Source organism: Temnothorax americanus, unplaced genomic scaffold (genome assembly GCF_048541705.1).
Source record: "Temnothorax americanus isolate GAGA-0224 unplaced genomic scaffold, ASM4854170v1 Scaffold44, whole genome shotgun sequence".
Classification (NCBI taxonomy): Eukaryota; Metazoa; Arthropoda; class Insecta; order Hymenoptera; family Formicidae; genus Temnothorax; species Temnothorax americanus.
Genome location: NW_027509591.1, coordinates 1,025,846 through 1,042,986, shown reverse-complemented (window position 1 = coordinate 1,042,986; position 17,141 = coordinate 1,025,846). Strand labels below are relative to the sequence as shown.

The 17,141-nt window shown below is 45.9% G+C and overlaps 3 protein-coding genes across 3 annotated transcripts; 2 read left to right on the top strand and 1 right to left on the bottom strand.

Annotated features, from left to right (window-relative positions):
• Nucleotides 1-695: 695 nt before the first annotated feature.
• On the bottom strand, nucleotides 696-4,814 carry LOC143903201 (uncharacterized). The gene has a single exon (XM_077416659.1). It carries the CDS (start codon nucleotides 4,812-4,814, stop codon nucleotides 696-698), a length of 4,119 nt encoding a protein of 1,372 aa, XP_077272785.1.
• A 7,546-nt stretch (nucleotides 4,815-12,360) lies between these two features.
• On the top strand, nucleotides 12,361-15,021 carry LOC143903200 (uncharacterized). Its single transcript, XM_077416658.1, has one exon. It carries the CDS (start codon nucleotides 12,361-12,363, stop codon nucleotides 15,019-15,021), a length of 2,661 nt encoding a protein of 886 aa, XP_077272784.1.
• An 841-nt stretch (nucleotides 15,022-15,862) lies between these two features.
• Nucleotides 15,863-16,840, top strand: LOC143903199 (uncharacterized). The gene has a single exon (XM_077416657.1). It carries the CDS (start codon nucleotides 15,863-15,865, stop codon nucleotides 16,838-16,840), a length of 978 nt encoding a protein of 325 aa, XP_077272783.1.
• The last annotated feature ends 301 nt before the right edge of the window (nucleotides 16,841-17,141 follow it).

The window sequence follows — 17,141 nt, the reverse complement described above, 5'->3', positions numbered from 1 at the left end:
ACCACTTGTTACTTAGGTTTTTTCGAGGTATAATACTACCACTTTTTTCTTTAGGTAACAACATATACATTACTATGCGTGTACTTGGCGCTCTTTTTTACCTTTTTTTTAAAAAGGTAATTTTGTACGGATATCACGCCTTTTTGTAGTGTTACGCATCTTAATCTTATAAACAACTAGCTGGTTACCCGGGCTTCGCCCCGGAGGACACGCCCTGAAAGACATATTTAATGAGACACGCAAATAGATGATAGCGTATATTTACATTTAACGCCAATAGATTTCCGCATCACCCTTGAGGTACTATTATAAATGCGTTTTTTTTTTAGTGGTTTCCCCAGTAGGCCTATTCCACTGTAAAGAAATCCGTGCTTTCTTCCCGTATTTAATTACTTTAAATACATGTCTCTCACAGACATGGTATCTCTTACAGACATGGTGTCTCTTACAGATATGGTGTTTCTTACAGACATGGTGTCTTTTACTCTCTCACCTTTTTTAAAATTAGGTCATTTTTTCCATAAAAATTAGCAAAATTATATAAACCTCTTTCACACATGTTTTTCTCCTTATTTGTTTTCTCAAACAGGCATGATGTCTTTCACATACATGTTTTTCTCTCTCATGCGAACATTATATTTTTTATCATAATTTTTTTTTAAAAATGCTCCAAAAATATCTACAACCTTTTTTTTCTATTTTAGAACTTCTTTGTATACCACATTAGTGGTTCTCCCCTCAGGCGCTAGTATCACAAGACTGTTTGGTGAGCTCACTCTCGAACATGCCACATAGAACTGCCCATGTGAGAAACAGTCTTCACTTAAATCAATTCCTGCTACTTTTAACGACTGCCCCTGAGACTTGTTGATAGTCATCGCAAAACAAACTTTGATAGGAAACTGCAACCTCTTAAACTCAAAAAGATACTCTGACGATATTAGTGGTATGCGTGGTATAAATACCGTCTCTCCCCGTGCACATCCGGTGAATATTGTGGCCTCGATAACATTTCTATGTAGAGCCTTCACTTGAAGCCTTGTGCCATTGCAAAGTTTTGGCGGATTCAAATTTCTCAACAACATCACTGGTGCCCCCACTTTAAGAAAAAGCTTATGGGCTGGTAAGCCAGGAGGGTTCATTGTGTTAAGAAACTCTACTGGGTAGTTGACCGCGTCATCCGTATCTACCACCGAGTCCACAGATCTGTAATTCATTTCTCCTTCCTCGAATGATTTAAGAAGAATGTTATTAATGACACCAGCTTTATCATTCCTAGGGGTCAGAATGGCACGCTCGCACAGCCAATCCATAGATTTTTCTTTGATATCCGCAATATCAGGGTATATCTTATTAATAAGACTCTCTAGGCTTTTTACTACTAAACCTAGATTTGCAGGAATAATCACTTTTCCTTCCATCTCAGGATACTCTCCATCTCCAATTTTTAATAGTAGTTTTGAAAATTGCCCTGCAAAAACATCACCTTTCAAGTGTACCCTCATGTTTTTCCTGATAGAGATTTTCCTGATAAGGGACCACAAATGTGATTTCTTTACACACGCCTTAACTTTGTCTGCTCGAGTTCCCCTTGGCACTACTGGCAAAGTCTGTCTGAAATCTCCAGCAAGCAGCACGGTCACTCCCCCCATTACTCCATCGTTACCCCTAATATCTTTGAGGGTTGTGCTCAATGCCTCAAAACCCCCCTTATGTGCCATGGTACTTTCATCCCAAACAATGAGCTTACAATCCCGTAGTACTTTAGCCATGTTACTTTGTTTTGAAATATTGCACAGAGGTATTTCTGTTTGAATTAAATTCAGAGGAAGCTTAAAAGCAGCGTGAGCGGTCCTCCCTCCCTCCAACAAAGTAGCAGCGATACCTGACGATGCAACAGCCAAGGCAATTCCACGTTCTCTCCTTACCCTCGCCAGAAGTAAGTTGATGAGGAAGGTTTTCCCAGTACCACCTGGAGCATCTAAGAAAAATACCTGACCATCTCCTGACTCTACGCTACTAAGAACCTGCCGATAGACAGCGAGTTGCTCATCTGTTAATAAACCCTCGTTATTCAATACCACTTCTTCCAAGGCATTTACATCGTAGTTTGTCTCCCTCAAATAGTCTCTGTTCCCCAATACCTCTCCAAACCTTTTTGGCTGAGGCAGGCCATACTGTTCCAACTCCTGTCCTCCCAAAGACATCACTGCGTCCTCAATCATTACCAGGCATCTGTTGTACACCTCATCTATCATGTTCTGCGCACTACCTTTCAACTCTCTCTCTACTTGTCGCATAATATCCTCTGAGAAGCTGTCTTTGTACTTTTCCCAAAGACTCAGAGGTTCACAAAGTTGGCAAAATGCCAACATCACTGTGAAAAGCTCCCTCAGCTTTAAAGGTGAATCACATAATGCAGCTTCCTCCAAGGTATTGTCCCATTGCTTGTCATCTTCCAATAAACCTAATGCCTTGCATGTAGACTGGAATGTGGAACAGAGGACACCATTCACAGTCCTCAGATCTAAAAAAGACGTTGGACCTCGAATCTCATGTAGCAACAAACGCAGATAATAACACTCAGTGTTGTTTGGATGGATGGTATACACTCTTCCCAGTACGTGGTCCTTCTTTATTCCTGACCAACCATCCACATCTTTCCCCCTCTTTCTTCTCTCGAACTTATTATTTTTCCACACATAGTATGAAGGAACCTCATAGTACAGGAGAGTTTTTGCAAATTCGTCAGTTTTGCAAAGTTCAAAAAAAGCCAATAGTGTTGTCTGAGGTGGGTTATTCATCCTCTCAATTAAGTTTGTAGAGTTGAAGTACACACGCTGACCATTTTCAAGGTGAACATTGAGATGGAAGACAGAGGGGTACCTCTCATGTATTGGGAACGCCAAGATTCTCCAAACCGCCTCTGAGCTACTGATGTACCGCCCACTCTCGTACATCTTCACCTCATCCTTCTCACTCTCCAGGGCAAAAACCGCCTGGTCACTTCCCTTGTTCACGTACTTGCAAATGTATTTAATAGACTTTACAGAATTGCATAATTCCACATTAATATGAGCATTAAAAATACGTAACAATACAGGGTTGTACGGCACCACCCAACGATTGTCCAGTTCTATTCCATTGATTTCTACGGTGTATCCACCATTAGCTGAAGACCTCCTCCGATACTGTGGGTATCCATCGCCTCCTGTCTGAGTGTCATTTTGAAATATTCGCGGATACCTCTTACTGCAGCTACCATCTTTCATGCAAGGCGAATTGTGGTTTAAGCCCCCGCATGGACCATGAATCATGTTGGCTTTAACGATATTGTGTAGAAGAGAGTCTTTTAAAGGATTAGGTATTTCCGCACAGATGACTTTGTCGATCATATCAGAGAAGATGCGCTGCTCTAGCCACAGCAATATGTGTATGTGAGGCAGACCTCGCTTTTGCCACTCCACAGAGTACATATAGCAACACACTTTTCCAAACAGACTACCTTTATTCAATAGAGCCATCATTTTCTTCACCTTAAGATGAAATACCCTTGCTATAATGTCGTGTCGATCGTGAGTTTTTTGCCCAGGCAATAATGCATCTGTTATATCCTTCCACTTTGGATTACAGGTAAAAGTGATAAACAAATCAGGACGGCCGTGGTAGCGAACGTATGTCATTGCGTCTTGTGTCCGCTCATGCATGTAGCGAGGTCCTCCAGTGAAAGATGACGGAAGCACCACCATTTTACCCAGCTGAGAAACGTCAGCATCCTGCCTTCCCACGGCATCCCTCAGGTGAATGTAGCTTTCTGCCCTAAGCTGCGCCTGGTTGTTCCTAATATAGTTCAACCTTTCTGTCTCTATTTTGGCGTACATGTCAACCAGAAACTGACTAAAAAGAGAACGGAAGTACACTAAGTGGTTAACTTCCCCTTCTCTAATCATAATTCGATATGAGTAAAAGCTCGCTGCGGAAACTAAATTCTTATGTTGCAACTTGGTCTGATGGTCTCGCTGAGGAATGGCAATCGAGTATCCATCCTCGCCACGGCAAAACATGAGCGGGTACTGCAAGGCGTCGTACGACCGGTGGACCTCGCTGATGCGCCGCAGTTTGTTATCGTGGCTCTGCAGCACGATGTCTCGCTTGTTGAATTCCTGACCCACAATCACCAGAGCTACCTCATTTGCTATTGGTGCGTTAAAGCAACCTCTATGAGCGTCATCTGGTTTTCTGTCTGCATGGATAACAACTTCAAACTTTTTGCAATTTGGAGATACCTTATCCAAAGTGGTTTTCAGGTCCTTTATATAGGTGTTGACGTCATGTAGCATTCTCTGTAGTTCTTTGACTAATCCCTGTTTGACATCTGAAAAATTGCTACATCTTAAACGCACTTCCCTGTCATCCTCTCCCACAAAATAAATTTGAAGAAATTGAGCTTCCTGTTCAGGTAATGGCAGCAGACTTCCTACCAAGTGATATACCTGCCCCTGAACTTTAAAGGTCGGTATAAAGCCATCTTGTAGAACCTGCTTACCGCCGAATGATGTCATACTAAAGCAACCATTGTACTTTCTAATATTGTTCATAAAGTGAACGTGCTCTGGATGTCTGCCCATTACCAAACTATATAGAGGCTCGGGCAGAGGTTCTAAGGGTGCAAGTTGCACCTTTCCAGCGCTGCAACACATGCCAGGGGATTCTTCCTGCCATTTAAGAGCATTGCAATATTTGCACTTGTGACTCATGGTTCCCAAAGCTATAGTGCTCTCTGTCTCATAAGCCACGTCTGGATCATATGCCATACCTGAATGAGCTTTAACCGTCCACGGAAGTATTCGCCTTTCTACTCTTCTTCCAGGATTACTTTGTTCATATCGAGACTCTGCCTCTCTGTGCACCTCAGGATTATTTTTTTGGTACCTAGTCACTGCTGTTCTGTGCATTTCTGGATTTTTTTGTTGGTACCTAGTCACTGCTATTCTGTGCATTTCTGGATTTTTTTGTTGGTACCTAGTCACTGCTGTTCTGTGCATTTCTGGATTTTTTTGTTGATACCTAGTCACTGCTGTTCTGTGCATTTCTGGATTTTTTTGTTGGTACCTAGTCACTGCTGTTCTGTGCATTTCTGGATTTTTTTGTTGATACCTAGTCACTGCTGTTCTGTGCATTTCTGGATTTTTTTGTTGGTACCTAGTCACTGCTGTTCTGTGCATTTCTGGATTTTTTTGTTGGTACCTAGTCACTGCTGTTCTGTGCATTTCTGGATTTTTTTGTTGATACCTAGTCACTGCTGTTCTGTGCATTTCTGGATTTTTTTGTTGGTACCTAGTCACTGCTGTTCTGTGCATTTCTGGATTTTTTTGTTGGTACCTAGTCACTGCTGTTCTGTGCATTTCTGGATTTTTTTGTTGATACCTAGTCACTGCTGTTCTGTGCATTTCTGGATTTTTTTGTTGATACCTAGTCACCGCTGTTCTGTGCATTTCTGGATTTTTTTGTTGGTACCTAGTCACTGCTGTTCTGTGCACCTCAGGGTTATTCTGTGCATATTTTTTGGACGCATTTATAAGTTGCTTCCTCCTTTTGACATTAGTGTATCTCTTTCGTCGTTTTACATGAGCCTCATTAGGAATAGGAATAAGTATATGCTTTGAGAGGTGTGAGTTTGAGTCAGGCTGAGAGAAGGACGGTTTGTTGTTCTCTTCATCAGGTTTACGTTGTTCGTACGCATCAAAATGTCCCTTAGAAATATCTTGTGTGAAACGTATTCTCCTAACAGGGTTACCTTCCTCACCGAAACTCTCATAGAGCTTACCATTACGGTAAACCTCAAAAACAAACCCGAAAAGTTGCCCAGCCGCCACCAACTCGCATAAACCACCATAAGTAAAGGGTTTCGACATTTCATCGAGATACTCGCTAGAACTATTGTAATTGTTCCCCAAGCTGTCGTGGGACATAATTGAAAATTCCTCCCAATTATCCACCACATGACTCACGATTATCTCACGCACATCCCTCGCCATTAACTGTGTGTTATACATGAGATAGGAGAGGGCCCGGAAAAGGCAAGCTCCATCCCCTATAATGGGGACAATAGTGTAAGGTACCATCTCCCCATTAACATTTAAAAAATCGATTGCCATCCCGATTTAATTAAAAGTGACAAAGCGCTCTCAAAAATTAAATAATTAAAAGTGACAAAAGCGCTCTCAAAAATTAAATTATTTTTCCTTAAATCTATATCTATAAAGAAAAGATATTTAACGGCAGGAAAAGGGTCAATAAATCTAAATCGATACTATTGCCTTTCCTTCTTTATTAGAAACTAACTAATTACCTGATTAACTGCAAACACGAAATTAACGTAAAAGATACTTTACAGTTTTCTCCTTCTCTCTCTTTCTCTTTCTCTTTCTCCCTCTCTCTCTCTCTCTCTCTCTCTCTCTCTCTCTCTCTCTCTGTCTTTCTCTCTTTCTTTTTCTGTCTGTCTAAATTAAACAGATAACGATTATTAAAACATAATAATTTCAGGAATGTAAATATTATGTTAAGCTATGACAACAATTCTAATAATTAAATATAGTATGTTGAATCATAATATTTACATAAATAAAAATTCACAAACGAAATACCCTCTAGGTGCACCAACCAACAATGGCTAGGTATCAACAAAATAACCTTCTTATTAAAACGTAATAATTTCATGATTTTCAATATTATGTTGTTATGATAGTAAGTTACTGAATTAAATATAGTATGTTGAAACATAATAATTAAAGGAATAGAAATTCACAAATTAATCTATCTATATCTATATCCAGTTTCATTGCTTAAAATAATACAGATAATAATTTATGATTTCTTTAAAGTAAATTTTAAAATATATGTTATATTTATTTTATCGGTTTAGATTTATTGGCCCTTTTCCTGCCGTTAAATATCTTTGCTTTATAGATATAGATTTTTAAAAAAGTAATTTAAAAAAAAAGTAATAACTCTCTCTCTCTCTCTCTCTCTGTTTATTTTTCTCTCTCTTTCTTTCTTTCATTAATTTTATTAATTATGCAAATCTATCTCAAATAAATATATTTTACTCTTTATTAAATGTATGCTTTTTTAATGGTTAACATTAATAAAAATGTCCCAAATTATTTAAGTTTTCATCTTTTAAATTTACCACGTATATAACTTTACCTGTTTAAAAAATTTTTCTCTTTGTCTTTCTCTTCTTCAAAAAATACAGTTCCTCTAATAGTTTTACTTTAAAAAATTATCTTTCAATCTCACTTTCGAATAATTTATTTCTTCTTCCTTCCTTCCAATTCGACTCTCAATATCTTTAAAGAATAAAGAAAACTATATAAAGGCTATAATAAACGTTCATACATACACACAAACACACACACACACTCTCTCTCTCTCTTTTTCTCTCTCTAACATTAATTACGTTTTTTTTATAAATTTCCTGTCTTTCAAAACATATTACCACTTACTCTGTTCTCTCCCTTCCTTTCGTCTTCTTCTTCTCCTTACAAAGACACTATCTCCCTCTCTTTCTCTCTCTCTCTCTCTCTCTCTCTCTCTCTCTCTCTCTCGAACTTTCTTCAGCAATGATTACGTTAAGTTTTTTAAATTTGTAGTGTTCGAGGCAAACCTCGCAAGATGATAAATATATTTGAAGCATGCCACATATAAAACAGAAGAATGAGTTATCAATTATTTCCATTTATATAAGTGAATACATTGCTTAATTAAATTCGAAATATTCAATTAAAAAGATTTTAAAGAAATGATATATTTTTATAAAATAAAATTTAATTTATTTAACTTTTGATATTAAATTTTTTTTCCTCAGAACTCTGGTGTAAATATTAAATTTTTTGAAATATTTTCTCCTGGAATTAATGTTGGACATATTGATCATTTTCTAAAATCAAAAAATATTTTCATAAAAAATAAAGTTTTTTCTGGACGTTGATGAGTCAGTCAGTCAGGACAGTCGTGAAAACACATTTTACCCCTTTTCACCCCCTTATTTCTTCAGTCAGTCAGGACAGTCATACTTTTGGTAAAAATTATTTGAAAAAATTTCGATACCGGCTTCCAAAAAATCGGTAACGAAAAATTATACATTTCACAGTACTCCTCGGAAAATAATTGAAAAAATTTTGATACCGGCTTCCAAAAGATCGGTAACGAAAAATTATACATTTCATAGTAGAAAAATTATACATTTCATAGTACTCCTCGGAAAATTCTATCCCTGTTTGATCTATAATTTGTTGAGATTTGATCAATTATTTTTCGAAAAATAGGAAAAATTAAAAAAATCGGTTTCCAGAAAATCGATAACAAAAAACTATACACATAGTGGCACTCCCCGGAAAATTCTACCCCTATTTCATATACTTTTGGTAAAAATTCGGTTCAGGGGTTTGGGCTGGGCGTTGATGAGTCAGTCAGTCAGTCAGTCAAAACAATCGTGAAAAAAACACATTTTACCTCTTTTCACCCCCTTAGGGGTGGAATTTCTAAAAATCCTTTCTTAGTGGATGCTTACGTCATGAGAGGAATACACCCTCCAAATTTCAAGTCTCTAGGTTCAGGGGTTTGGCCTGGGCGTTGATGAGTCAGTCAGTCAGTCAGTCAATCAGTCAGTCAGTCAGTCAGTCAGTCAGTCAGTCAGTCAGGACATCTTCCTTTATAGATATAGATATATCTTATAATCTTATAAACCGTATATAATACAAGGTATGAAGCTAAAAGTGTTACAGACTATTATTTAAAAAAAAAACAACAATTTAATATTTTGCTTAGTTTTTTTTAAATAATAATCTGTAACCCATTTAGTTGTACACCTTGTATTTATTTTTTAATTTCAACATAAAACATAATCGCAATAAAGCATGATTAATGTTAATAAGTCGTTAACTGTAAAATTCTTTATTTATTTTTATTTGCGTGTCTTACTGAATGATGTTCGCAACTGTATATGTACCGATTATTTCAGGTATCAATATTTTTGATAATTATTTTTACGTCAAACATAATTTTAATTCATCCAATTTTTATAATGTCTAGACATAATTTTTGTCCAATTTTTATTATGTCTAGACATAATTTTAATTTTGCAATTTTTATTATGTTATGATATAATTTTAATTCTGCCGTTAGGGAAATTTTAAGTCGATTTTTATGAATCAAGCTTGAATTCAATGTCTAGGTGTCCAAGGTTGCCGATGACGAGGTCCACATAGTGCGCTCTATAGTTTTTGGTGTCCAGGTGTATTAATACCTTGCATTCGATGGCCACGTGTTCCAAGTTGCCGATGACGAGGTCCACATAGTGCGCTTCGTAGTTTTCGGTGTCTACATGTATTAATACCTCGAATTCGATATCTACGTGTCCTACATTGGGTGCGTTCAGCCGATACTTTGCTAGCCTAGCAATCGTGAGCAGTCGCTCGTTTTCGCTCGTTTCCTCTCTTTTGACCTACTGGATTAAAAAGAGAGGAAACGAGCAAAAACGAGCGACTGCTCACGATTGCTAGGCTAGCGGAATATCGGTTAAACGCACCCATTCAAATTTAAAGTTATTAATACACCTAGACACCAAAAACTATGAAACGCACTATGTGAACCTCGTCATCAGCAACCTGGGACACCTAGACATCAATTTCAAGGTATTAATACACGTAGACACCGAAAACTACGGAGCGCAATATGTGGACTTCGTCATCGGCAACCTGGAACACCTAAACATTGAATTCAACATATTATTACACCTGGACACCGAAAACTACGAAGCGCACTATGTGGACCTCGTCATCGGCAACCTGGGACACCTAGACATCAAATTCAACGTACGATTACACCTGGACACCGGAAACTATGAAGCGCACTATCTGGATCCCGTTATCGGCAACCTGGGATACGTGGACATCGAATTCAAAATATTAATACACGTAGACACCGAAAACTACGGAGCGCACTATGTGGAAATTGTCATCGGCAACCTGGAACACGTGAACATCGAATTCGAGGTATTATTACACCTAAACACCGAAAACTACGGAGCGCGATATCTGGACCTCGTCATTGGCAACCTGGGACACGTAGACATCGCATTCAACGTATTATTACACCTGGACACCGAAAACTACGTAGCGCACTATGTGGACCTTGTCATCGGCGACCTGGGACACCTAGACATCGCATTCAACGTACGATTACACCTGGACACCGAAAACTATAAAGCGCACTATCTGGACCTCGTCATCGGCAACCTGGGATACATAGATATCAAATTCAAGCTTGATTCATAAGAATCGACTTAAAAATTCCCTAGCGGCACTTTCTGCCAAGCGTAGAGAACCTTCTTTTCCGTTGACTCAATATTTATTATATATATACCTAATTTACCTAAATAGAAATCTTCTTCTTTTCCTCCTGACCGATAAGTGTATCGACCTAATTTCGAAATACGCGCGCGATATCAAAACTGGCGATACCTGCGCCGCCAGTGTCGAAAAAGTGAAAGTGACGTTCTCTGTTTGTTACATGTATGTTATAAAGAGCGGTCGACGTAGACGACGTATCTTAAAAATAAATTTTCGCATTTGGACTTTGCGTCGCAATATCTTCGCTCGTAGGGCACGTAGCTGAATATTATGAAAGAAACCCCCTCCCCCCTAATTGGACCCCAAGCTATCGATCAAGCCTACTTAGAACTTGATTCGTTCACTCGTTATCGAGATCTCAACATCTCGGGTACTCGCAACCCGTCGCGTCGCGTAAAAAAGTCACGGTCGGTCTCGCTCCGCGTGTACTTGGCGCGAGACACTACCGTGTCTCTTGATAACTTTGAGATAAAAGTTGTACATCTCGTGAAGATGCTTTCAAAACACTATAATTGTTTGAGATCGCAAACGCAGCATCGCGACAAAGTAGCATCGCGTTCGGCTGCATGTCAGCACATGCACGCTTGCAATAAATTTCGTTCTCATATTTTATACGGTGAAAGTAACTAATGTTCGCGTGAAATCGTCGCATGAAATTTGGCAAGGAAACATTCGGTATAGCATGGATCTTTCGAGATTCGCTTTTCAGAAACTTTAACATTGCCATCAATAATAAAGTCAAACAACAACGCTAGAACAAAGGAACGATCCATGCTATACACAAAGCACTCGAAAACAGGTGACGATCCCGTCGGGTCGCCACGTGAAATCGGTGACGTCGGCTCCATGACGCGGGCCTCCGACGGCCAATCACCCTCCCGAAATTCTGGGAAACCCGCAGGGAGGGAGTTTCGCCTCGGAAATGTTAAAAGGACCGTCCTCGCGCCGCGGAAACGATTTCGCTCGCAGATCATAGAAAACCCGCTTTCGCACTCCGCTTTGCACACCGCTGTTCCGCGTTTCGAACGTTTTCGCCGCATCGCTAACCGTTGCTTCTGTGCGCGCTCCACGGCTTCCTTTGAAAAAGGAAAAAACTGAATAGACCTGTACATATTAGACTTTATTAAATATATTCGTTTATTTTGCTATTCGATACTTGTGCCTTGTTTTTGTGGTCGTCTCGTTACCTCGCGCTATCTCGCGCAACCGCGTGCTCTCGAACATTTCTGGTCCTTCGAGCCGGACAATACCGGCAACCGCGACTTCGGGAGTGCATCCTCGACGAGTGACCGCCAAGATGAGCATGGATCAGAGCGCCTTGCTGAACAGCCAGTACGACATCCACGGCCGCATCTCCCGCGCCATGGACAACCTCAGAAAGCTGGGTGCAGACAAGCTCAACCTCGGCACGGTGAGCACTCGCATCCGCATTCTCGACGACCTGTGGGCCAAATTTGAGTCAAATCACGACCTCATTCGGGCATGCTACGGGCAACTCTACAGCGAGAGTGAGTACGCAAGAAATGACTTTGTCGACACCGTTGAAAACACTTACGCGCAGCAACGCGGTTTGCTTCTCGGGCTCGAAAGCAAACTCAAGCCCGCGTCGCTTAGAGTGCCGGTTGGAACGGAGCAAAGCAGCGATCACGCTCCCAAAACGTCACTGCCGCGTATTCAGTTGCGGAACTTTTCGGGCGCGTATGAGGAGTGGCCGTCGTTTCGAGACCTCTTCAAGTCGGTCATCGGTGAGAATTCGTCGATTTCGAACGTTGAGCGGCTCCATTACCTCCGATCGTGTCTGCGAGGGCCCGCTGAAAAATTAGTGAGCTCATTAACGGTGACCGGGGACAATTACGACCGCGCGTGGGCTATTCTTAATAAACATTTTGAGAACAAGCGGGAGTTGATACGCTCTAACTTCGCCACGTTTACCGCCGTGGCGAAAATGAAAGGAGAAACCGCTGACGAGCTGAGCCGCATCCATAACGCCGTCACCACCGCAGTCAATGCGCAGGAGAGCATCGGGAGGCCCATAAAGTCCCACGGAATGGACTTCTTCAACCACCTGGTTGTCGAGCTCTTCGATCAGCGTACGCGACTCGAGTGGGAATCGTTTGTCTCGGACTCCGTCGAGCCGCCGGAACACGAGAAGCTCACGGACTTCATGTCGAAGCGCATCCTCACGCTAAACGCCGCGAGACCGAAACCCGCCGCGAAAGCTTCCGATTCCACTCGGTCCGCGAAGACCCACGTCGCGAAACAAGGGTCGAAAGACAGCTCCGATCCGCAGTGCGCCCTGTGCAAGGGGAAACACTCGCTGATGACGTGCAGCGATTTCAAAGCCAAGTCCGCAACCGAGCGAAAGACGGTTGTAGAGTCCAGTCGGCTGTGTTTTAATTGCCTTGGCAACCACACCGTCGCGAAGTGCCAATCGTCGAAAAACTGCTTCACGTGTAAGGCTCGGCATCACACGATGCTTCACGAAGCCTACGTTCCCGCGTCGCCGTCTACCGAGGTCAGCGCGCTGTCCGCCGTGCGCTCTGCTGACGACCGCAAGGCGATCCTCCTCGCAACCGCGCGAGTGACCATCGCCGACCGCCATGGAGACCCTCACCCTGTGCGAGCCCTCATCGACCAAGGGTCTGAGGTCTCAATTGTCGCCGAATCTCTCGTGCAGCGCTTGCACCTGCAACGATCTCGCTCCGCCGTGTCGATTTTCGGAATCGGTGGGTCGAAATCCGGGTCAACCCGCGGGAAGGTGACGGTGAGCCTTACGTCCGTGACGACCGGAGCCACGATTACCGCCGTCGCGTTCGTGCTGCCCCGTCTTTCTCTCTACCAAGGCTCGGCGACGAAGAGCCCCGCCACGTGGCCCCATCTCAAAGGGCTGCCTCTAGCCGATGCGCAGTTTTTGGCTGGAGACCCGGTCGAGCTACTTCTCGGAGCAGAAGTGTGCTCCACCATCCTCGAAGAAGGCATTCGAAAGGGCGGACCGCACGCTCCGATCGCGCAGAAGACGGCCTTCGGGTGGATTCTCTCCGGTGGCTGCTGTGCCTCAGCCCTCCACACGCGCGGCAGCTTCCAAGCGACGGCCGACCACGAGTTGGCCGATCTCGTGCGCCGCTTCTGGGAGCAAGAAGCGGAGCCTTCCGCTCCCGCCGCCCTCACGCCTGACGAACAGAAGTGCGAGGACTTCTACGGGAAAACGCACTCTCGCACGGAGACGGGGAGGTACGTGGTTCGATTGCCGTTCTCCAAGGAGCCGACGAAGTTGTCGGAGACACGCCGGCCAGCTGAACGCCTGCTCACCGCAATGGAGCGGAAATGCGAGAGGGACCCCCGGTTCGGCGAGCTCTACCGCCAGTTCATGCGGGAATACGAGGAGCTGAAACACATGGAGTTAGCTTCCGGTTCTCCAGACTGCAAAATCATGCCCGAGTGCTACCTACCTCACCATGGTGTGCTCCGAGAATCGAGCACCTCCACCAAGCTCAGGGTGGTATTCAACGGGTCGCAGCTGACGACGTCCGGCGAGTCGCTGAACCAACACCTCCTCGTGGGCGCCAACCTGCTGCCCGTTCTAGCCGATGTCCTGATGCGCTGGCGGTGGCACCGCTACGCCTTCGTCACGGACATCGAAAAGATGTACCGGCAGATCCTCATCCACCCGGACGACAGGAAATACCAGAGCATACTCTGGCGTTGCACCCTCCGCGACCGCGTGTGCGTGTTCTGGCTCATGACGGTGACGTACGGTCTCGCGTGCGCGCCCTTCTTGGCCATCCGAACGCTGAAACAGCTGGCTCACGACGAACAATCGCGCTATCCGCAGGGAGCAATCACTTTGCGCGGAGACACTTACGTGGACGACGTTGTCTCGGGCGCGAACACTTTGTCACTCGCGGTCGCGAAACAAACCGAGCTCCGCGGGTTGTGCACGGCGGGCGGGTTCCCGCTTCGAAAGTGGGCCGCGAACGACGAGGAAGTGCTGTCGGGAATTCCTCCCGAGCACCGACTTCGCCATGAACCGCACTCGTGGGAAAGCGAAAGTTTTTCTACCCTCGGACTGTTGTGGCACCCGACCGAAGACACATTCGCGTTCGCGATTCACCCGCGCACTGTCACGTCGTTCACAAAAAGACGCGTTCTCTCGGAGACGGCACGTCTCTTCGATCCTCTGGGATGGCTGGCTCCCGTTGTGATTCGCGCGAAAATTTTGATTCAGTCCGCGTGGTTACAGCGGCTGGATTGGGACGATCCACTTCCCGCCGCCGACGCGGACTGCTGGAGGCTCTTCCTCAAGGAACTGCCTCTCCTATCTCAACTGCGCGTGAACCGCTGGCTTGGCAGCGGAGACGAGAGCGCGCTGGTTGAGCTGCACGGTTTTGCCGACGCGTCCGAGCGAGGATACGCCGCGGCCGTGTATCTCCGCATCACTCGAGGCGGCTCCGTGGCACTCCACTTGCTGGCCGCGAAAAACAAGGTGGCACCGGTCAAGCTGGTGACACTACCACGCCTCGAACTCACTGCCGCCGCCTTGCTCACTTCTCTCGCGTGTCACACTCGATCAACGTTACGTTTGTTCGCAGCACCCATTTTTCTCTAGTCAGATTCGAAGGTGACACTGCACTGGATCCGGGGGCACGCCTCCCGCTAGAAGACTTACGTGGCGAACCGCGTGGCCCACATCCAGCAGAAGCTGCCGGATGCTCAATGGCAACATGTCCCCGGGCGGGACAACCCTGCGGACTGCGCCTCCAGAGGGATCACTCCAGGTGAACTGCTGGACCACCCCCTGTAGTGGACCGGACCCGCCTGGCTTCGCGAGGACCGATCTCTGTGGCCGAGCGAGGACCCTGCGATGCCCGACGCCGATCTGCCCGAACAGAGAGTCGCGGCACACGTCGCCACCGAGAAAATCGAGGAAGAACCCGAGATGCTTCTCAGATTTTCCTCGCTGCACCGGCTTCTACGGGTCAGAGCTTGGTGCTCCCGCTGGCGACGCACCGCTTCCCGCACCACCACACTCACGTTGCGATCGGACGAGATCGACGACGCACTGATTCTCTGGCTCCGTGTCGTGCAGGCACGGCACTTCGCCTCCGAGATCACGGCACTTTCGGCAAACCGCACAGTGTCACACCGAAGTTCATTGACGAGCCTGAGTCCGTTCCTGGATGACAACGGGGTTCTGAGAGTCGGAGGCCGCCTCAAGCATGCCATGCTTTCAACCGATGAGCGACATCCGATGATCGCACCTCCGTCCTCGTGGCTCACTCGGCTGCTCGTTGAGTCGTGCCACCGTCGAACTGCACGGAGGAGTGCAGCTCACCCTCGGCTTGCTCCGCCTCCGCTTCTGGATCCCTCGAGGCCGCTCAGTTGTCAAACAGCGGCTGCATCGCTGCATCACCTGCACCCGCTGGCGAGCCGCGGCACCGCAACCGCCGATGGGCAACCTCCCGAGGGGCCGAGTCACTCCAGCGCGCCCATTCCTCCGAACCGGCTTGGACTACGCCGGCCCGATCCTCATCCGCACGAGCAAAGGCCGCGGACACCGAGCGCACAAGGCGTTCATAGCCGTGTTCGTGTGCCCTTGCACCAAGGCGGTGCATCTGGACGTCGTCTCGGACTACACGACGGAAGCCTTCCTCGCCGCCTTCCGTCGCTTCATCTCCCGTCGGGGCTTCTGCGAGGAGCTGTACTCGGATTGCGGCACCAATTTCGTGGGAGCCGACCGAGTCCTGCGAGAGCTCTTCCGAGCATCATCCTCCGACGGCCGTCGCCTTGCCCACGTCGCTGCCACGGAAGGCGTCAAATGGCATTTTAACCCGCCGGCTGCACCACACTTCGGCGGATTGTGGGAGGCTGCCGTCAAATCGACGAAGTTCCATCTCCGTCGGGTCATTGGGGAGACCACGCTCACCTTTGAGGAAATGAGCACCCTCCTCACTCAGGTCGAAGCCTGCCTGAATTCCAGGCCGCTGCAGGCTTTGTCCGACGATCCGGACGACATATCCGCCCTCACGCCAGGGCACTTCCTGATCGGCGCTCCTCTTCTGGCCGTGCCCGAGCCCGCCTTGAATGACGTCGCTGGGAGCTCACTCTCACGGTGGCAACACCTCCAAAAGATGCGCGATCACTTTTGGTCACGGTGGTCGCACGAGTACATCAACGGGATGACATCTCGCCCAAAATGGACCAAACCCGAGGACGCACCTGCCGTCGGCTCTCTGTGCTTGGTACGCGCCGAGAGCACACCACCGAGTCGATGGCCACTGGCCCGCATCATTCGAGTGCACCCCGGCGACGATGGCATTGTTCGCGTGGCGACAATCCGCACCTCAACGTCAGAGCTCGTGCGACCACTGTGCAAACTCGTGCTTCTCCCCGGGACGGAGGACCAGCCGCCGCCGACGGATGCGTGAGCTCGCCGACACTCGCTGTCACTTTATTGTTTTATCGGCCTTCAGCCTGCAATTCTTCACATTTATGTCACGTATTCGTCCGTTTCGGCCCTCTGCCCAAGTTAAATCACGCAAGCGCTCATTTCTGTTCTCCGACTCGACTCGACGATTTGTGCACACACGAAATTACTTTCGCGCATCACTTCACTTCTCTTCGCGTTTCGCACGTTACCGAATTCGCGTTACGCACATATCGCGACTGTTTATGTGTCTCGCTCGGGATCGACGCGCGTTGTGACACTGCGCAGGCGCACCACGCCGC

Excerpts from the sequence above, each read along its gene's own strand:
- LOC143903201 (XM_077416659.1), bottom strand. The coding sequence starts at position 4,814 with ATGGCATATGATCCAGACGTGGCTTATGAGACAGAGAGCACTATAGCT.
- LOC143903199 (XM_077416657.1), top strand. The coding sequence starts at position 15,863 with ATGGGCAACCTCCCGAGGGGCCGAGTCACTCCAGCGCGCCCATTCCTC.
- LOC143903200 (XM_077416658.1), top strand. The coding sequence starts at position 12,361 with ATGAAAGGAGAAACCGCTGACGAGCTGAGCCGCATCCATAACGCCGTC.